Source organism: Phyllostomus hastatus, unplaced genomic scaffold (genome assembly GCF_019186645.2).
Source record: "Phyllostomus hastatus isolate PE091 unplaced genomic scaffold, TTU_PhHast_1.1 phas_contig_402, whole genome shotgun sequence".
Classification (NCBI taxonomy): domain Eukaryota; kingdom Metazoa; phylum Chordata; class Mammalia; order Chiroptera; family Phyllostomidae; genus Phyllostomus; species Phyllostomus hastatus.
In genome coordinates this window covers 17,655,962-17,677,459 of record NW_025333873.1, presented here as the reverse complement: position 1 = coordinate 17,677,459, position 21,498 = coordinate 17,655,962, and the positions used below count along the sequence as shown (strand labels likewise).

Sequence of the window (21,498 nt, the reverse complement as noted above, 5' to 3'; positions counted from 1 at the left end):
GAAATGTTTTTACACCTGAGTTACTTAAACACACCTATCAATCGTAACACCACTTCCTTGAGACATGAAATTCTACCAGTGTGTTTTCCAGTATACTTATTATTCTATTGGTTGTGTTTACATACTTGAGCCCTCTGGGACTTATTTTGTGTCTATGAATTGCGTGCTCAAAATTCACTGACTTAAGTTTCCACAGAACGCAATGCAGTCTTGACGGCGTCCTCACTGCTTCGGCAGACCTAGCTGAAAGTGGGTTTGAAAAGGTGGGGGTGGGGGGCACGGACGGGCCTAGGTGTGAGTTGGGGATCCCGACCACAGTCTGGTGGAACAAAGATACTTTGCCAGGCGGCAGGAGGGCCACGTCCACCCTAAGGTCCAACCCGGCTCGGGACTCCCAGCTCCTGCGGGGCGGACCCCTCACCAGCTGCGGGAAAACGAGCCACCGAGCTGCAGGCTGCGTGACTGGTGCTCGGGAGACCCAGGGTAGCCAATCCCCGCGGGGCGGGGCGGGTCTGCTGCTGGCCTGTGCCGAACTCAGGGGGCTCTGCCCCGCCCTTTCAGCTTCTTCTGACCGCCCATTGGCGGGCAGGGCCCTGGGATCCCAGCACTGATTGGCGGATTGTGCCCACGCGGCTATCCAGGGTGGAACCTCCTTCCCAGGGCAGGAAGCCCAGGAGCTCCGAGAGGGCGCTCGGCCGAGGTGGGCGGCGCGGCGGCAGGGACCCCGGGAGACTGGCCGGTAAGCGGGGAGCCCTGCCCTGGGGAACCCTCAGCCCGAGACCTTCCAAGTCCAGCCAGAGAGACCCCAGATGCCCTCATCCCGAGGGGCCCCAAGCCCCTTCAGCACCGAGGGGCCCGCGTCCGCTAACCCGGAGGACCCCACGTCTCCTGACCCCCAACGCTCAGACCCCCAAACAGCCTGGAAACCCCAGTTCCCCTCAGCTCGGGGCGCCCTTCCTGCAGCTCGCCCGCCCGGGAAAAGACCAAATCCCCCCAAACGCAGAGACCCCGAATGCCGTCGTCCTGGAAACTGACTCAGTGGAGGGGACCCGGAAGCCCCTCGTGAGACGCCCCAACCCCCCCCTCAGCCGCGGCGGTCTGGCCCTCTCCCCCCCGGGACGCTGAGTGTCCTCCGCCCGGAAGACGCAGATCGTGTCCTGAGGGACCCCGAGCCTCTCAGCCCGAGAGACGGCGGAGTGCCGGACACTGCGCCCGCGCCTCGCGCGGGCTTCTCCGGACCCCCGGGGCGCCTCCGGGCCCTTCCCCGGGAGAAGCGCGTTTCCTGGCGCCGCCCGGACCCGCCCTGCGGATGGGACCCCTCAGACGCCCGGGCTGCGGCTTCCGGAGCCCGCGCTGAGGAGGCGTGTGGGGGGAGGGGCGGGAACAAGGGCGCCCCCGCAGGCGGCCCCTCCAGCCCCTCCGTCCCCCTCTCCGGGCGCCCTGCCCTCGGCGAGAAAGGCGGGCACTGGAACGTGAAGAGGAACTCGGACGCGCTCACCAGCCCAGGTAGCGCGTGCGCAGGCGCTGGGCTGGTTTCGGCTCTGGCGGCTCCATCCCGCCTGCAGCTCCCTCCCGCACGGACAGGGATCTCAGGGAGTTTGCTCCTTCAGTCAGAGCGGGGCCGGCGCTGACGAGGGTGCGGGGCTCACGGCAACTCACTGCAGACTCTCCCGTCCCATCGGAGCCAGTCCGACGGGTTTCCTGGGCTTGTCCCTCCCCCACGCTCTCTGCTTCAGGACAGAGGTTTCGTCTCTTCCCAGGTCTCTGAGCTCACGACTCGCTTTCCTGTGTCACCGCTGCAGGCGGGCCACCGAGCTCCAGGAGGACGACCCGTGAGGACTCGGATGAAGAACGGGCCCCCGAGGCAGCACGGTGAGCGGCGGGAGGAGCCAGCGCTGCCCTCCCGACTCGGACCCGGTGTGGGTCGGGCGGCATCTCAGGACGTCACCAGGGAACAGGTTTGCTGGTGCAGCGGACGAGGAAGAGGCACAACAGTGTGTCGTACAGTGAGGGGCTGTTCCCGTAAACTTTCACGTGGGCAACGTAATCGTCTATATTTATAGATGCGTTAATAAGCAGTAAATGTGTAGGAACATAAAGTGAGCGAGAAATAACTAATTCAGAAGGGTCGTCAGCACAAGAGAGGGAGGCGGGTCTGGCCGGTGAGGAGGGTCCCCACACCTGGCCGCGCGCGCGGTGGCCTGCATGGAGACGGGGGCAGGGAACAGTGTTAACGTGGTGATGGCGGGAGCTGGGGGAGGGCCAGGGTCGGGAGGGGTTGATCACCGTGTGGTTTCCTGATGTCGGCCCCATGTTCTGTCCAGTATCATGAGTGTTCGGAGGGTGGGGTCGGTCCACTTTCGTGGGTCTGGGGTTGACACACGGCTGAGGTCAAGATGTGATCTTCAACTTCACTGGAATTCTGTTTCTGTGGTCAACAGAGTATTGATACTGACCAGAGTCGAATGACTGAGGAAGGGCGTGGGTGGCCGGTATGTGCCCAGGGGGGAGGATACCAGAGAAAGGAGGCCGGGTGGTCGAGGTGCCCTCAGCCCGGACAAGGCCAGTTTGAGTGACGAAAACAGGAAAGAGAAAGGGTTATGTTGAAGACATGGAGTTTCTGTGCAGTTACTTGTATTACATTTTTGTCAGGAGAGGCCAATTTATTTAATAAGTGCAATAGATGCTTTATGAACATAGGGTGAAGAAGCATAGATGACACTTTGCCTATATTTTTATCATTCTAATGAAATTACTGGATGGCCCCAATAGAAGTCTAGGCCTTAATGATACCTCAGAAAACATTTTCCAGTCATCTTGGGATTGGTCTTGGACTACTCTCATTCAGAATTGTGTCCCTAATAAGAATCTCCAGGTTTGGGAAACATTTACCAACCAAAACACTGATTTCCCATCATCTTTCAGTGAAATCCTGGGTGGCCTTCAGAAGAGAACACAGTAAACACCGGAAGGTGAGTATGTCTCAAGTCCTGTTGACAAGAAAGTTTTCCTCGTGGATAGAAATGCAGGTAAGAGTAGGAAAATGCAGAAAATATCTTAGGGACTGCCACCTTCCTTTGCTGGTCTTTTAATACATTGTGCGACATTATCATCCTTTTTTTTAACATTTATTTATCGAATTTTTAGACAGGGGAATGGAGGGAGAAAGCGAGGGAGAGAAGCATGTGGGAGACACACATATATATCTTGTCTCTCACACTCCCCCAGCGGGGGCATCTGGTCCACAGCCCAGGCATGTGCTCTGACCAGGAATGGAACTGCTGACCTTTCAGTCTGCAGGCCAGCGCTCAATCCACAGAGCCACACCAGCCAGGGCTCATCATCATCTTAATAGTTAACAACTACAGCAACAATAGTAACTACCATTTGTTTCATTATCACAGTGTTTCAGACTTTAAGAATTCTGTGTGAATAAACTCACTTAAACATTACAACAACTCGATGAGGTACGTACTATAACTGTCACCATTTCTGATTGAGGAAGTAACCTTTCAGAGATATAGAAAAGTGACTAGATGTCTAAGATCAGTGGTAGTGCAATCTAACCCATAGTTGCTTCTCTAAACCACTTACTAACTCACTGAAACTTGCATAGTTGTACCCTGGCCAACATGACTCGGTTGGGTGACATGCTACAAAGCAAAAGATCATTCGTTTCATTCCTGGTCAGGGCGTATGCCTGGGTTGTGGGCCAGGTTCCCAATTGGGATGTGTGGGAGAGGCAAGTGATCAATGTTTCTCTCTCACATCAATGTTTCCCTCTCTCTCTTTCTCCCTCCCTTTCTCTCAAGAAAATAAACAAAATCATTTTTAAAAATTAGAAAAATAAACTTTCATAGTTTTCTCAAGTTTACATTGTCTTATCCATATGTCATTACATCATTCATCTGACTGATATTTCAATTGAAGTTCTTCTCTGCTGTGCTGAAGTGAGAGATGCACGAAGACCCTTTGACTAAGGACAGTGTACACTGTCTAGGCAGTTTGTATAATGGATGGTCCCAGATGAAGAGGAATGTAAAATGTCCAGGATCACAGCCTCCCACTCTAATCAAAGAAAGCATCTCTCAGCCCTGAGGAGCTTCAGGTTTGCTGATTGAGAAACAAAAAAATAATAACATGACTTAAGGACTTCATATAGGTTACATACTCTTCAGCAGAAACGCATCTGTCTGGAACTCATTTCAAATGCTGTTTCTTGTAAGGTGAAGTAACGGCTTCTTTCTCTTAGTACCAATGACCAATGAGGCCACTCTATTCTGTTTAGAATCATTTGTTCAGCCTTCCTACCTCTGCGTTGTGACCTCTTTGAGAGGCTGGTCCATACCTGAGTCTTCTCAGAGGTCACAGGCCCAGGTCAGGGCCCTTGGGGGCCCCCAAATGTTTGCTAAATGGATGATTTCACAATTACAAATTAAACTAGAAGATGATTGATGAACGCTGAAGGTAATTTCAGTGAATTTTGAAATATGGAGAGAGCTAAGGGGTAAATTGATAGCAGGACTGTAATCTCACTTCATACTATATTACACAATTCACAACACTTTTGTGAGTGTTATTTAATTGCACATTCACTAGAATATTGAAAATTAGCATGTTATAGATCATGAAACTGAAAACAACTAGCTACTGATACAGCATTATTCAAACAGAATTGGTGGGAACCAGCTGATCTAAGTACAAATATTCTTTCTAAGGTATTTCAAATTTTATCACCATTTTATTTATTGTCTAGATGTTTCTGCCAACTATTTCTTTATTCTCTTCCAAATATCCTTCACTCTCAATACTGTAGACACAGTTTAAAGAAAAGAGCCATAAGGCAAGAGTTATAATCTTGGATTCATTACCCATATTGGCCCTCTCCCCTCTATATTCATACTCCCTAGGTATTTCCAAGGGTTGAAGTTTTAAAAGCATGCCTGTAAAATGTATCATAAGCCTTAAAAATTTAAATACATGTTTTCTTTTAATATGTCACTCTTACATTGAAGGCAACATCCAGGGTGCCATTAAGCAATGAATATAGTTTGAAGGAATTGTCAGGAACAACAAATTTGAGGACTGCAAGTGACTCAGAGCATTCCCAGAAACCAGTGTCCTCTCCTGGAGAAGCATGTGCCTTTGGAAAGCACACTAGATGAAAATCAGGTTAAGAGAAAAAATGTGGAAACTTTCGTTCCTCTAAGTCCTGTGGAAGGGCTGATAAGTATGACCTAGGTATGTGGGGTGGACTTTGGATGGGCCTGGATTTAAGCTGGGCTAAGCCGAGACTGAAGTTATCACTGGAGCTTTGGACAAATCCTATAAATTCTCTGAGCTCCTGAATGCTAATGTGTAAAGTGAAGATAAGGATACTTCACTCATATATCACTTGAAAATGTTAAATTAAATTTGAAACAATTGACACATGCAACTTGTCCAATAAATCCATCTGTGATAATAGCAACCACACTTTATTGGTGTTGTGTGCCCAGGCCTTTCCTCAATGCCTAACACACAAAGTGCACTCAGTAAATATGTTATGAATGATTAAAGGTTGGCAAGTAAACCTGGTAATGGGGAGATCTAGAAACTAAAATTGAATCAGTCATCTGTAGTTAGAGTCTTAGTCTTCTCAACCAATAGTTAATGGAATAAAATATCAGAGTATGCAAAAGGACAAGTAATCATTTGATGGGAGGAGATTGTGTTATCTGACAAAATGGGAACTAACACTCTAGACCCCACTAACCTCGCTTACCTGCCCTTCTCCAACTCAGAACTCAGGAGAAAGGAGAATGATGTGAAGATGTACAGCCTGAAATAAAGAAAGGACTGTGTGTACGAAGAGGTCAGCATGCCCCAGGATGATGACTACTTTTGTAAGTGACCCTCACTAAGAACCAAGTTATGGTACAATAATTTCATCTAGTCCTTTGGTCCCCAAATCATTCCCTTCCTCTACTGACCTGGAGTACAGGATTGAGTCTCAATGATGTGACTGCCGGACTCCCTCTGAAGTTCTTTGTGTCCACGAACATGTGCTATACCTTCCCTAACCCCTTTTGCTCTCACCTCCAGATTGTGAGAAGTGTCAGAATTTCTTCACTGACAGCTGTGCAGTGCACGGACCCCCTACATTTGTGAAGGACACTGCAGTGGACAAGGGGCATCCCCACCACTCAGCCCTCACCCTACCCCCTGGGTTGAGAATCGGGCCGTCAGGCATCCCTGAGGCTGGGCTTGGAGTGTGGAATGAGGCAGCAGACTTGCCAGTGGGTCTGCACTTTGGCCCTTATGAAGGACACATCACAGAAGATGAAGAGGCAGCCAAGAGCAGATACTCCTGGCTGGTAAGAACTATTTACCTCTTCCACTGCCCTCTGGTTTCTCACATTCCTACTGAGGCTTGGATGAACCTCACCTCACCTAGATTCTAGTCATGGAGGGGATAATATGGTTAGCTCTGTGTACTGACTGGACTTTACATGAACACAGAGCTCCTGTTTAAGGATCAGAAGGTAAGTGGGAGCAAAGTGGTGCAGACAGAAAAGAGTCCACATCCTGAACTGCACAGGTAGACTCAGATGTGTAGATGAGGACTAAGAAAAACATCATGTGGTGACAACTGGCAGTTGAATCCCCATGCACGCTAGAAGAGCTTTAATGACAGTAGAGTAAAATAATTCTTCTGACTACTACCTCCCCACAAAAGAAATAAAAGGTCTTTAACTTCTTTTCTGACACACAGATCGCCAAAGCAAGAAACTGCTATGAGTATGTGGATGGAAAGGACAGATCCTGGGCCAACTGGATGAGGTGAGGTCAACAGGTCTCTGGGTGCCAGAGGGGACACTCATCCCCCCCCAAGCCCATAAATCTTTCCCCTCTCATGCCTTGCTCAGTGCTCTCCCTCCATCCTTTTTTTCTTCTTTTTTCTCTATATAGTGTTTTTTTTCATTTCAGGGGACATTTAGGAAAAAAGTATAACATATGTCTTCAAAATATAAAACTCTACTAGAAACAACTTGTGCTCTGGAAAGGACCTTGAAGAGCCTAGATTCACCAGGGACACTGGATTACACTTGAATTTATCAAATGAACATTAATTAAGCACTGACTATATTCCAGTTTAGGTGAAGGAATACATTACTTACACAGATCACACAACCCATGTCCTTATGAAGGACTTCTTGCAGACAGACACAAAACAATTGCTTTTAGAAACATTTAACTATCATTTCCACGAGGCACACAGTGTCAAAATAGCATAAACCAAGTGTGGCCTAAACCTGTGAGGGCAGCACACCATTCCAGCCTCACTTCTAATTAGATTTGGGCTCTGAAACCTGCAGAGGAATGGTCATGGGCCCCTTTCCTGAGAGGGGCTCTCTTTTATCAGGGATAACAATGTGAACCAACTACTATTGTTCTGTTTTATTTTACTAAGACAAAAGGACCTCCAGTTTTCTATAGTAACCTTGGGCCAGGCAAGTGAATGGTACCCTAAATAAAGTGTAGGGGGGGTTGGACAAAGGCCTCTCAAGAGAAAACAGATGTGGGCTGAGTACTGGGAAATTAGTGAGCTGATTTAGAAGCAGAGCCCTAGATCAAGCACCAGGTTCTGTTGTGTGAGACAACTTGATTTAGAGCTTGGGGAAGCCAGAGATCACTGGATATTATGGCCAGTCAGGGTGGAGGTTAAGTCTAGAACTGGGTTTTAGAAAATGGTATTAGGCAGGATTAGCACTGCAAGCAGGACTTGGAGGTAGAAATTCACATGACATGCTGACAGGCTCAGACACTGAACAGAAGGTTCCCCGGGAGCATGAGGGGCAGTGGGTAACACCAGAGCCTGAGGGCCTTAAGAATCAGCGAGCAGCTGGACATGGATGTAACAGGTAGTGGGAACTCATCACTGAGGTTTTCTTTCCCTTCCTCTGCCTCAATCCCAGGTATGTGAACTGTGCCCGGGATGATGAAGAGCAGAACCTGGTGGCCTTTCAATACCACGGGCAGATTTTCTACCGAACCTGCCGGGTTATCAGGCCAGGCTGTGAGCTGCTGGTCTGGTTTGGGGACGAGTATGGCCAGGAGCTGGGCAACAAGTGGGGCAGCAAGTGGAAGAGAGAGCTCTCGGCTGAGAGAGGTGGGCACCAGTGTTCGTCCTCAAAACGGAAAGAAAAGAGAAAATTCTCCAAAGGAATATTTATGATCCAACTCTTAAGTAGAGTTGGATCCACGCTAAAGTCATTACAGTTTCAAATCAAATGCTTCAGAAATTTTCAATTCATTCATATTCCTTTGACTCTTAGGCAAAATTTTTATATTTTTTATTTTTAAAATATTTCATGAACAAAATGTACAGCTGAATATAGTGCTGGATGACTGAGAGGGAAAAAATTTTCAAGCACTAACCAGTTTTCTCACTGAGGCAGTTTTTCTGATACTTTTATAGCTGTTTCTTCTTTATTTTCCTCTATACTTCTAAATAAAACATTTCTATTTATATGCATTCATTATTTTTTAAAGATTTTGTCCTGGCTGGTGTGGCTCAGAGGATTGAGTGCTGGCCTGTGAACAAAAGGGTTGCCAGTTTGATTCCCAATTGGGTCTCATGCCTGGGTTTTGGGCCAGGTCCCCAGTATGGGGCATGTGAGAGGCAACCATATGTCTCTCCCTCTCTTCCTTCCCCCTTTTCCGAAAATAAATAAATACATAAATCAAACATTTTTAACCAAGATTTTATTTATCTTTACAGAGAGTGGAAAGGAAGGAGAAAGAAAAATCAATGTGCAAGGGAAACATTAATCGGTTATCTGTGGCACGCCCCAACTGGCCCACAACCCTAGCCATGTTCCCTGACTGGGAATCGAACTTGTAACCTTTCAGTTTGTGAGACAACACCCAACCCACCAAGCCACACCATTGAGGCAGGGCACATTCACCATTTCAGTGAATTGTCAGGTGAGATTCTATTCTGTGGGACAGAGGATCCTGGGACCTGGAAAAACAGATCAATATGAGGATGAGAATCACTGCTCTTGAGGAGCTGACCAATAAAGGAGGAAAACCCAGGCACGTGCTTGCCTGTGCATAACACTACATGGCAGATACTGCTTTGGAGAAAACTAATGTAGGACAAGTTCCTAGGGATCAGTGTGAGGGGTGGTACAGTGTGGCACGTGGTCCGGGAAGGGCTCACTCAGGAGATAACATTTACAAAAATACCTGCGGGCAGAGGATCCCAGATAGAGGGAGCAGCTAGTGCAGGGAATAAAAGAGGTGTGGCATTGACTTGGCTGAGGGTCACTTAAGTCTCGTCTCAGCACGGAGGGTAAGAATCACACATGCTTAGCACTGGAAATGCAGTGCTGATGACCTAGGTTGAGACACTGGGGACTTTCATGAGTGGAAGTGTGCAGTCATCAGCTGTAGAGGGGTATGTTCTCTGTTCAGATTATGCTTTGTTAATTTTTAGGAAATAAACTTCAGTAGGGAATCCCCTTAGAGATTACTTCATCTCCAAGTGAGAGCACATGGTGGATTGTCCAGAGAGGAACAGGAGTCAGGCCTGTAAGAAGTGTGGTTGGAGAAATACTTTGAAACAGGACTTCTTAGGATATTTGAAATGGACTAACACTGAATGAGATGAAGCATAAATATTTGGTGTGAGGCTTGAGAAAGGACTTTTAAGGTTTTATTTATTTACTTTTAGAGAAGAAGAGGGAGAAAGACAGGGAGACATCAATGCGTGGTTGCTTCTCACACACCCCCTACTGGGGACCTGACCCACAACCCAGGCATGTGACCTGACTGGGAATCTAACCTGTGAGTCCTTGCTTTGCAGGCTGGCACTGAATCCACTGAGCCACACAATCAAGGGCAGGAAAGACATTTTATTTTATAGTATTGAAAACTTGAGAAGCAATTCCTAGATTTCCTCAGGATACCTGTACTTGAGAAAAGTCACTGAAATTCAGGGAGTGAAACTTTCTCTCATGCTACTTTAATGTCCCTAGTCTGGGCAGTGTTAGAAAAGACCCTTGATAGGGGTTTTCTGGATTTTTTTTTTTTTTAAGATTTTATTTATTTATTTTTAGAGAGGGAAAGGAGAGAGAGAGAGAGAAACATCAATGTGCGGTTGTTGGGGGTCATGGCCTGCAACCCAGGTATGTACCCTGACTGGGAATTGAACTTGTGACACTTTGGTTCGCAGCCCGCGCTCAATCCACTGAGCTATACCAGCCAGAGCCGGGTTTTCTGGATTTCTGAAGATGCACTGCATAAAAATAAAAAGGAAGATAGACTGTGAGTGGTCACTGGGAAATAGCTTGTGTTGTCACGACAGTAAGAGTTATTCATGGGGCAGGTCTTGCCAGGAAACAAGTTGTGCGGCCCAGGCATTCTGATCAGCATATCCACCCTTACCAAACCTTTCTCTTTCAGGAGAATCAAAGCCAGAGATGCACCTATGTCCCTCCTGCTCTCTGGCCTTCTCCAGTCAGAAATTCCTCAGCCAACACATGAAATTCAATCATCCCTCCCAGTTTCTCCCGGGAACATCTGCAAGAAAACACCTCCAAGCAGAGGAACTCTGTCCAGAGGATCAGAATCAGCAGCAACAACATACTAGTACACCCAGCTGGAATGATAAAGCTGAAGGTGAAGAGGTCAAAGAAAGGTCAAAACCTTTGCTTAAAACGATCAGTCAGAGGAGAATCTTAAGGCCCTTTTTCCAACCTTCCAAAGAACAAATGACAAGCTCTAGTGAGCATGAGAGAATGATGGAGGAAGAGCCCCACAGAGGCCAGAAAGAGAGTCCAGAGGACACAGGCAAGGTATTGGTGAAAGTAGGAATGTCAAGAATTGTAGCAATTGAGCACAGAAGCTGTTGGCAAGGCTTCAGTGATGGGTCACATCTCATTACACACCAGGGGACATACTCAGGGGAGAAGCCCTATGTTTGCAGGGAGTGTGGGCAGGGCTTTACAGACAAGTCACATCTCATCACACACCAGAGGACACACTCTGGGGAGAAGCCCTACGTTTGCAGGGAGTGTGGCCGAAGCTTTACCTGGAAGTCAGTTCTCATCACACACCAGAGGACACACTCAGGGAACAAGCCCTTTGTTTGCAGGGAGTGTGGGCGGGGCTTTATCTGGAAGTCTCGTCTCATCAGACACCAGAGGACACACTCTGGTGAGAAGCTCAATGTTTGCAGGGAGTGTGGGCGGGGCTTTACAGACAAGTCACATCTCATCACACACCAGAGGATACACTCTGGGGAGAAGCCCTACGTTTGCAGGGAGTGTGGCCGAAGCTTTACAGACAAGTCAAGTCTAATCACACACCAGGGAACACACTCTGGGGAGAAGCCCTATGTTTGCAGGGAGTGTGGGCGAGGCTTTATACGAAAGTCACGTCTCATCATACACCAGAGGACACACTCTGGGGAGAAGCCCTATGTTTGCATGGAGTGCGGGCGAGGCTTTGCACAGAAATCAGGTCTCATCAGACACCAGAGGACACATTCTGGGGAGAAACCCTATGTCTGCAAGGAGTGTGGGCGAGGATTTACTGACAAGTCACATCTCATCAGACACCAGAGGACACACTCTGGGGAGAAGCCCTATGTCTGCCGGGAGTGCGGACGAGGCTTTACAGACAAATCAGGTCTCATTACACACCAGAGAACACACTCTGGGGAGAAGCCCTATGTTTGCAGGGAGTGTGGGCAAGGCTTTGCACAGAAGTTACGTCTCATCACACACCAGAGGACACACTCAGGGGAGAAGCCCTATGTTTGCATGGAGTGTGGGCGAGGTTTTACAGACAAGTCCGTTCTCATCACACACCAGAGGACACACTCAGGGGAGAAGCCCTATGTTTGCAGGGAGTGTGGGAGAGGCTTTACACGGAAGTCAGTTCTCATTACACACCAGAGGACACACTCAGGGGAGAAGCCCTATGTTTGCAGGGAGTGTGGGCGAGGCTTTACCTGGAAGTCAGCTCTCATCATACACCAGAGGACACACTCTGGGGAGAAGCCCTATGTTTGCAAGGAATGTGGTCGAGGCTTTATAGACAAGTCAGGTCTCATCACACACCAGAGGACACACTCTGGGGAGAAGCCCTTTGTTTGCAGGGAGTGTGGGCGAGGTTTTATAGACCAGTCACGTCTCCTCAGACACCAGAGGACACACTCAGGGGAGAAGCCCTTTGTTTGCAGCGAGTGTGGGCGAGGCTTTACACAGCGGTCACATCTCATAAGACACAAGAGGACACACACAGGGGAGAAGCCCTATGTTTGCATGGAGTGTGGGCGATGCTTTACGGACCCATCACATCACCTCAGACACCAGAGGACACACTCTGGGGAGAAGCCCTATATCTGCAGGTGGTAGGGTGAGGCTTTATTGAAAAGTCAGATCTCATCAGACATCAGAGGAGAAGCCCTATGTTTGCAGGGAGTGTGGGTGATGCTTGACACAGAAGTTAGTTCTCATCATACATTACAGGACACACTCAGGAGAGGAACTCTGTGCAGGGAGTGTGGGCAAGGCTTTACACAGCAGTCACATCTCAGACACCAGAGGACTCATTGTGGGGAGAAGCCCCGTATTTGCAGGTGAAGGGAATCATTACCATTAAATCACATGTCAATAGCCCTACGATGTCCATGGATCGTTAGTCTCCCCAAGATTGTAATTAGTACAGAAGTAACTGGTTAAACAAACCCTCCAGTTTCAGGACAAGAGATGAGATTGACAAACAGTTCCATGAGTGATATGGGAATGTCAGCACCAATCTTCTTCATGGTTTTTTGACATCCTATTCTAAACAGTTTTGTCTCCATACAAATATGAAGCCCACATCGCACATTCCCCCATCACTGAAAGCAGAGAGTTCGGGAAGAGCCACAAAGAACTCATCCTCTCAGCCACAGAAATTCAACTCCTACAAATGGGGAAGTCTTGAGACAGACTCACCAGGGAAGGGAATTCCCCAGACTCCTGGGATGGGGGCCTTCTTCTCCTAATAGGCTCCCTACCCTCCTCCCTTGGCTTCCCTTGGCTCTTCTGTTTTCCTACCACCTCTGGAGTCTCCGAGGTGAATGGCAGGGAGGATGTGTGCTTGTGCATGGATGTGAGCCTGGCTCAGTCTGGGCACCTGGTCTTCCTCACTCTCCTTGCTGCCCCTTCAGGGTCAGCACTTCATGGTGCACAGCATACCAGTTCCACATCGGTGCATGGTGGGTGTGATTCTGAACTCTGTCTTCTCCAGCTGTGTGACCTAAGGCAAGATTCTCAACGCCTCTCTGCCTGTTTCCTAGTCTGTACAATGGAAATGGGAACTCCAGCCTTTTTGACATTCAAAGTTGAGTCAGCACAGACAGAATCTGGCAAGAGGATCACTAAAATCACAAGCCCTGGTGAACAGTCCTCAGTGCCCATGTCTTCTGGGTCTTTAACACTGGACAAAGGAAGATAAGGACAGGGTAGGGATCTGTAGCCAAACTCAGATTTTGAGCAGATACCACTCCCACATAGACTCATTTGCCCTGAGGAGGCCGGAGGAGGGGGATTCGCTTCCCTCCAGGTCAGCACCCTCCCACTGATCTGCACACCCTCAGAGCCTCCTCAACAGGCAGGTCGTACTGAGAGTGACCTGTGAAACAAGACCCTAGCTCACACCTTGCTGAGAACTGACATTAGGAACAGTTCCTGCACTGGTGTGTTAGGAAAGATGGTAAGGCAGGGAGGACATGTCTCACCCAGTAGCTCAGCAGTTGTGAGCCTGGTTCAATCCTATTGCCAGATGTTCCAATATCACAAGAAATACCATGCTAACATGTTGAAATTCTAGGTATCATTTCCAGTATCTGGCAGAGATAGGCTTTCAAACTGTATTTGTCCCAAGGCCTAGAAGATGGGAATGGGTCCACAGCACTCAAGGAAAAGACCTATAAGACAAATTTGGCTAATAGCTTTCCTCTGGTCACTATCTGTTTTATGAGAGGGTCCCTAGTGCTTACAGAAAGAGCCCACTGGTAACTTTGGGTAACTGCCTCAAGTTTAACTCTCTTGTCACAGATGTATTTTACAAGATGACCAAATGGGGTCTGAAGCGAGGTAAGGATTCAGGCTAACAACTCCCACACATTACCTACATTTGGGTAATCACATTCCCCATGGAAGCTGACACCACCTTGCCCACCAATCAGTATGTAACTTCTCCCCCATCCCAGCAACTACCAGTATATAATTCCTCAGGGCAAAGGACCTGGTGCTCTTTCACTCCCATCTCAGCAAGACCCGTCCTCTTCCATGAGAATGTATCACTAATAAACAACCAGTCTCAGAACAGGGTCTGTGTCCTGTATCAATGTCCTTAATCTTAGCTCTGGAGCACCTCCAGAGTTTTCTGACTATCTCCTGCCTCAAACCCAGGCATGTGCTCTGACGGAATGGAACTGGAGACCTTTTGGTTTGCAGGTGGGTGCCCAGCCCACTGAGCCACACCAGTAGAGCCATTGCTTGAGTCTTCTTGCAGGTACCTTGACCAGGGATCAAATCTGCAAACTGGTTTCCAAGCCCCCCCGCCCCCCCCAAAAAAAAAACCTGTAGAGATATAAAAAACTTCACATGAACCCTGGCTGGTGTGGATCAGACAACTGAGCACCAGCTTGCAAACCGAACAGTGATGGGTGGATTCCCAGTCAGGGCTCATGGCTGGGTTGGGGGCCAGATTCTCAGTTTGGGGTGTGTGAGAGGCAACCGATTGATGTATCTCTTATACACATGGACACATCGATGTTTCTCTCCCTCTCTTTTTCCCTCCCCTCCCTTCTCTCTACCAATAAGTAAATAAAATCTTTAAAAAAAATAAACTTAACATGAGCAGTAAAATTGGATTCAACATTTAGGGATGATCCACTCTACCCAACATTTCCTTCTGATCTGCACCAAGGTGTTTTCCCAACGTGAACACCAGATGGCAGAAGAGAGGCGCACAGGGGACATATTTTCAGTGATCATGTTGTACTGTAAAGCAAGTTCCAACAAACTTCAAAAAATTCAAACTATGTAAAGCATATTGTTAGAACTAATTGCACTTAATCTAGAAATCAGTAACAAAAGGTTACTAAAAAGTCCTTATTTTTAAAAGTGATGAAACACACATCTAAATAACATAGGATTCCACATTCCTAGATGATCCACTATAATGCACTTTTCCTGCGGACCTGCACTGCATTATTCCTAAGTTGAACACCAGATGGCAGCACAGAAGCACACTGGTACTATGAAGCAAGTTTCAACACACTTCAAAGGACTGAAATTATAGAAAGTAACATTTCTTGCTCTCATTGCAATTAATCTAGAATTCAGTAACAAAAGGTAACTGGAAAGTCCTTATATCTGGAAGTTATGAAACACACTTCTAATTAACCCCCAAATAAATCACTATTGCAGTCGGAAAAGAATTTGAACTTAAAGGCACTACATACCACAAGCTACAGGGAAATGGGCAGTCTTCAGTTCGCACAGCAGGAAAGGACAGAAGCTGGCACTCCAATGGCTCTGAACCCACACAAAGACCCCTGCGTAGTGAGTCCAATCCAGAGAAACTAGCAGAAAGGAAATGTGCACATGCAGATATCTGGGAGGGATACACTTAAAGTGGTGGCAGTTAATGTTCCTTGGGATAGGATTTTAATTAACTTCATTTTTCTGTATAGTTTCAGTAACCTGCAACAAACAAAGCCATTTCTATTTTAGGGAAAAAGTACCACAGAAAAATGTGGAATCGTTTTATAGAATATTTGTAACAATTGAATTATAATAATCTAGACTGCTGTGAGGACACCAGAAGCCTTTTCTTTACTCATCCAGTGGGGTCTCTTGACAGTCCGCAGGGGAAAAATTCTAACTGTTTAGCCCAAAATGGCTCCTTTTGTTATTTGCACTTCTTCATATACATTGCAGCAGTTCTGATGGAGGAACTTCTAACCTTTTGGTCTCTAATAGTGATGTGAGCCTGGGTCTGCCATTTATAAGCTACATTCTTTTGAACACGGAAGAACGCTCCCAGGGTCTTTGCTTTGTCACATGTAACATTTCTCATTTTTGTAGCTTACAACATTTACCCCTGAAACTTCAGACTTGGCTTTGCCTCTTGAGAGCTTGTGAGGCTGCACCTAGCAATGCTCAGTGAACTGGGACCAGAAGTCATGCGCTCCCAAAGCTGGTCTGTGGTCTACATAATGTGCTCACAAGAAGTGGTCCCACAGGAATGGCTCAACTACATAGAGACCTCACACTCCTACTGCACAGAGTCTGAGCACCCTTTGCAACTCCTCCCAGACGAGCTGCAGCTGCTCCCTGCTCCCGCTCACTTCAAACACTCCCTCCCACAACCCTTCATACACCCACCACTCACCTAATTTTCCATGGGCTGGCCTTACCCTGGACATTTCACTTCAACCTGACAGTTGGTTTGACACTAAGGGCAGGGTAAGTGTGGGCGTACAGACAGGGTCCCTAACCCTAAACCTAACCCTGACCTACCATTTACACAACACTTTCTTTGGATGAAGACCGCCCTTTTGAGTGTCAGATGATGATTACATTCTTTTGCCCCATGATCTCTCCAGCTTCACGTTATTGTAGTGTCAACTGTTCATCCACCCTCACAATTTGTCTTGGAAACAGAAACAGACTTTCCTTATGTTTCTGAAGAAAATTCCACATGGAAATGCTGTCAAGAATGGTGGTTGCTTTTTTGTCACACTTCACTAGTGTGGAACACAAACACCAAAACAATTATCATAACTATCCTGGTACAAATGATTTCCGACAATTGATTTGGGTACTTCGACTATGTGTCCTGTGTCCTGTGTGGCCTCACATGGTCTATCCTCAGTGAACATCTGGACTTGATGGCTCTGCACTGCACCTGGTCTGTTCTTCCCTGGGGCATCTTCATCTGAGAAACCTCCCGCACAAAACGCTGCAAACCACTTCCGACATGTTTGATCTGTCACAACACCTTCTCGTACACGCCACAAATCTTTTCTTCTGTTTACTGACATTCTCATCCTTCTTGAAATACCAAAACCTGCCCTGGCTAGCGTAGCTCGGTGGATTGAGAGTGGGCTGCAAACCAAAGCATCACAGGTTCGATTCCCAGTCAGGTACATGCCTGAGTTGCAGGCCATGACCCCCAGCAAATGCACATTGATGTTTCTCTCTCTTTCTCTCTCTCCCTTCCCTCTCTAAAAATAAATAAATAAAATCTTTAAAGAAAAAAAAAGTACCAAAGCCTAATGTGCTGAAAATATTACTTATGTTCGTCCACCTTCAATATGAAAATGGCCACACAAACACGTGACAATTTTCATGAGTTTTTCTTAATTCATGCTGATATGACATTTGTCATGGTACAGTATAACAAAATGGTTTTGAATGAATTTAAAGACAAGTACGTGAACCAGAGCCACGTGACAGGGGTGGGGAGATGGGGATGAAGGAAGGAATGGTGGGGACCAAACTAACTTTTTGGCCAACCAGGTATAAAACAGGCTTCACCCAGCATCGCAGCAGTGAGATTATGTGGAGTGTGTGTTTTGTTCTCATAGCACTTAAACTGGAATTCACTGAAAGTGGGTGACTTGAAAGTTCTGTCGTTTGGTACTTATGAAACAGACTAATAAATAACCCCCAAAATGAACCACTATTTGAGTTACAAAATAATTTGAGCTGAATGATTCTAAAAACATTACACACCAAAACTTCAGAAGGATATCTTCACCCTGGACTTCTGGCCAAGATGGAGGCATAGGCAGACATACTGTGTATCCTCACACAACCAAAAGAAGGACAACAACAATTTAAAATAAAAAACAACTAGAACTGGCAGAAAATTGAATTGTATGGAAGTCCAACAATCAAGGAGTTAAAGAAGTCACATTCATCCAGACCAGTAAGAGGGGCAGAGATGGGCAGCTGGACAGAGAGGACTCCTGGCAAGGCAGCGGCTGGCAGACCCAGGGAGGTGGAGGATTGTGAAATGGGGTGCACAAGACTGAAGTTAGCCGGCAAGGCAGTGAATTGTGGACCCGGCAGTTCCACATTTGAGCGCATATAAACCAGGAGAAACACCTGGGGAAAGAGACAGACCAGGCAACCCAGGGCTCCTGCATGGGGAAATAAAGCCTCAAACCTCTGATTAAAAAGACCTGTGGGGGTTGAGGCTGCACAGGAGAGTTCATTGGAGAAGCCCACAGGGTCCTAGAACGTACACAAGCCCACCTACATGGGAATTAGCACCAGAAGGGCCCAATTTGCTTGTGGGAAATGGGGGAAGTGACTGAAATCTATCAGAGAGTGGAGCAAGGGCCATTGTACCATCTCGGACTCCTCCCCCACATACAGGGTCACATGGCAGAAATGCGGGTTGCCCAGCCTGGGGAAATACCTAAGGCTCTACCCCTTACTATGTAACAGGCTCATCAAGACAAAAAAAAATTGCCCAAACAAAAGAACAGATCAAAGCATCAGAAAAAATACAACTAAGCCACAAAGAGATAGACAATTGATCAGATGCACAGCTCAAAACAGTGGTTATCAGGATGCTCATAGAATTGGTTGAATTTGGTTGCAAATTACATGAATAAATGAAGGCTGCACTAAGTGAAACAAAGGAAAATGTACAGGAAACCAATAGTGATAAGAAGAAAACTGAGACTCAAATCAAGTGTGGATCAGAAGGAAGAAAGAAACATTCAGCCACAAAAGAATGAAGAAACAAGAATTCAAAAAAATTAGGAGAGGCTTAGGAACCTCCAGGACATCTTTAAATGTTCCAACATCTGAATTTCTTTTCTCCTTTTGATTACCAAAAGGATAAAAGAAAGAGCAACAAGTGGAAAAGTTATTTGAACAAATAATGAAGGAGAACTTCCTCAATCTGGCAAAGGAGATAGACTTCCAGGAAGTCCAGGAAGCTCAGGGAGTCCCAAAGAAGTTCAACCCAGGGAGGAACACACCAGGGGACACAATAATTACATTACCCAAGATTAAAATGAAGGAGAGAATCCTAGAAGCAACAAGAGAAAAGGAGATAGTTACCTACAAAGGAGTTCCCATCAGACTATCAGCTGATTTCTCAAAAGAGATCTTACAGGCAAGAAAGGGCTGGAAAGAAGTATTCCAAGTCATGAAAAGCAAGGACGTACATCCAAGATTGTTCTGTCCAGCAAAGCTTTCCTTTAGAATATAAGAGCAGATAAAATGCTTCTCAGATAAGGTCAAGTTAAAGGACTTCATCATCACCAAGCCCTTATTATATGAAATGTTAAAGGGACCTATCTAAGAAAAAGAAAATAAAAAAAAAACATGTTCAGTAAAATGACAGCAAACTCACAATTATTAACAACCACACCTAAAACAAAACGAGAAACAAACTAAGCAAACAACTAGAACAGGAACAGAACCACAGAAATGAAGATCACATGGAGGGTTAGCAACAGGGGAGTGGGAGGAGGAGAAAAGGGGAAAAGGTACAGAGAATAAGTAGCATAGATGGTAGGTAGAAAATAGACAGGGGGAGGGTAAGAATAGTATGGGAGATGAAGAAGCTAAAGAACTTAGATCAGTGGTTTTCACCCTGGCAGGTGTACCTCAATGGATTGAGCACAGGCTGGGAACCAAAGAGTTGCCAGTTGATTTCCAGTCAGGGCACATGCTGGGGTGCAGGCCAGGTCCCCAGTGGGAGCCACATGAAAGGCAACCACACATTGATGTTTCTTTCCCTCTCTCTCTCCCTTCCCTTCTCTCTAAAAATAAGTAAATAAAATTTTTTAAAAAAATCTGTGGTTTTCAACCTAAGGTTGATGTTGCCCCCAGGGGATCATTTGGCACATTGTATGAAGACCTTTCAGGTTGTCCTTAGGGAGGGTTAAGGTAGAAGTTACTGTCACGCATTGAATAGAGATAATGATTGCTAATAAGCACCTACAATGTGGAGACAAATCCCCCAATCTCATAGCAATAAGAAACCATACTCTATATGAAGCAGGATGAAGAGTCAATTAGAATACAAACAGCATGTGAATTTGCACCCTAGATCTGAAATCATGCCTCTCTCTGGACAGGCAGCCTGGAGGCTGAGAGATGAAGAACAACAACAAAAAATAAATAAAAGTGCCAGCCGTCTTGGAAAGATGGGAGGAATGGCCTTGGCTAAGAAGACACCCATGAAAGCTCAGAAGCCAAGGAAGATGTGACACCTTAAGAGACTGAACCACACTGTGATAAACCACAGCGCTGAGGGTCACTGTCTTCTTGCATTGCCCGTAAATCACCCTTCAATAACTGCTTATTAAAATTACTTATAATCTATAATCTTACTCTTCTACATTCCAAAATTCACCATCAAACATTCTCTTTGAAAATGTAGACCTTTGCCATACTGTGAGTTCCTCAGATAACATACAAGGGGCACAATGTTACTTACAAAATACTTCTGATTTCTAAAACACCACTGCTCCAGGTCCTGAACTCATTTACAATGCTAAGAATCATGTTGCTATTTTCTTTAATTATTAATGAACTTATAACTAACACATTTTTAACTCTTCTTGTCTTCATGTTTTATTCCAAGCTTTAACTAATTTTTCATGCTTTATACAGCTAAATTAATGTAATTTTATTATTGCATGATATCTTATTTACCTTGACAACTCATGAATATCAACTGAAAGTTATTATAAATAATACAACTTAGTAAATTGTGTGGTAAATAACATGCAGAAATAAATATCTTTTATATACACAAAGAGTAATTTAAAAATATATTCAAAGAAAAGAACCAATGATGCACTCCCAAATCCAGTGTCTGGTCTAGATGATGTGCTCATAAAAAGTGATCCCACCTTGGCTGGCATAGCTCAGTGGATTGAGCTTGGGCTGAGAACCAAAGCATCGCAGGTTCGATTCCCAGCCAGGGCACATGCCTGGGTGGCAGGCCATGGTCCCTAGCAACCGCACATTGATGTTTCTCTCTCTCTCTTTCTCCCTCCCTTCCCTCTCTAAAAATAAATAAATAAATCTTAAAAAAAAAACGTGATCCCAAGGAACTGGTGGTCACTGACATTGGGACTTGAGACTTGTACCTCAAAACAGTCTTGAAAAAAACCCAACAGTCACTGATATTCCACTATAATGAACCACTTTTCCTGCTGACCTGAACTAAGATGTTATTCCCCAAAATTCCGATGAGATGGCAGCAGAGATGTATACTTGGGATACGTATTAGTGACTTGGCCAAATTGTTCATTTGATTTTCACTTATAAAATGATAGTGATTTTATTTTTTTAACCTCTTGGGTTAAAATTTATTTTAAATATATTCTACTTTCTTCATTGTTTAAGGAAGCTGCAATAAACAAAGCAAATAACAAATGATTTTCAAGCACACTGGGAACTTCTA

At 46.0% G+C, this 21,498-nt stretch overlaps 2 protein-coding genes across 9 annotated transcripts in view; both read left to right on the top strand.

The window, feature by feature from the left end:
- Window positions 1-641: 641 nt before the first annotated feature.
- LOC123822499 (histone-lysine N-methyltransferase PRDM9-like) overlaps window positions 642-21,498 on the top strand; it is a 38,655-nt gene continuing 17,798 nt past the window's right edge. For 4 of the 7 annotated variants that reach the window (XM_045844512.1, XM_045844507.1, XM_045844514.1 and 1 more), the window contains exon 1: window positions 645-739. The gene's annotated coding sequence lies outside the window, so the exon portion shown is untranslated. Of the gene's footprint in view, window positions 740-1,125; window positions 1,507-21,498 lie in introns of those variants that run through there. The other 3 variants (XM_045844513.1, XM_045844508.1, XM_045844509.1) reach the window with 2 other exon arrangements.
- LOC123822498 (histone-lysine N-methyltransferase PRDM9-like) lies at window positions 1,926-12,825 on the top strand. Of its 2 annotated transcripts, XM_045844505.1 has the most exons (9): window positions 1,926-2,034; window positions 2,926-2,972; window positions 5,016-5,241; window positions 5,784-5,885; window positions 6,085-6,356; window positions 6,755-6,822; window positions 7,959-8,152; window positions 10,107-10,175; window positions 10,453-12,825. In XM_045844505.1, exons 4-9 carry the CDS (start codon window positions 5,861-5,863, stop codon window positions 12,408-12,410), a joined length of 2,586 nt encoding a protein of 861 aa, XP_045700461.1. In that variant the 5' UTR covers window positions 1,926-2,034; window positions 2,926-2,972; window positions 5,016-5,241; window positions 5,784-5,860; the 3' UTR covers window positions 12,411-12,825. The 2 variants fall into 2 exon arrangements, with proteins under 2 accessions (XP_045700461.1, XP_045700462.1); XM_045844506.1 differs by lacking the exon at window positions 5,016-5,241.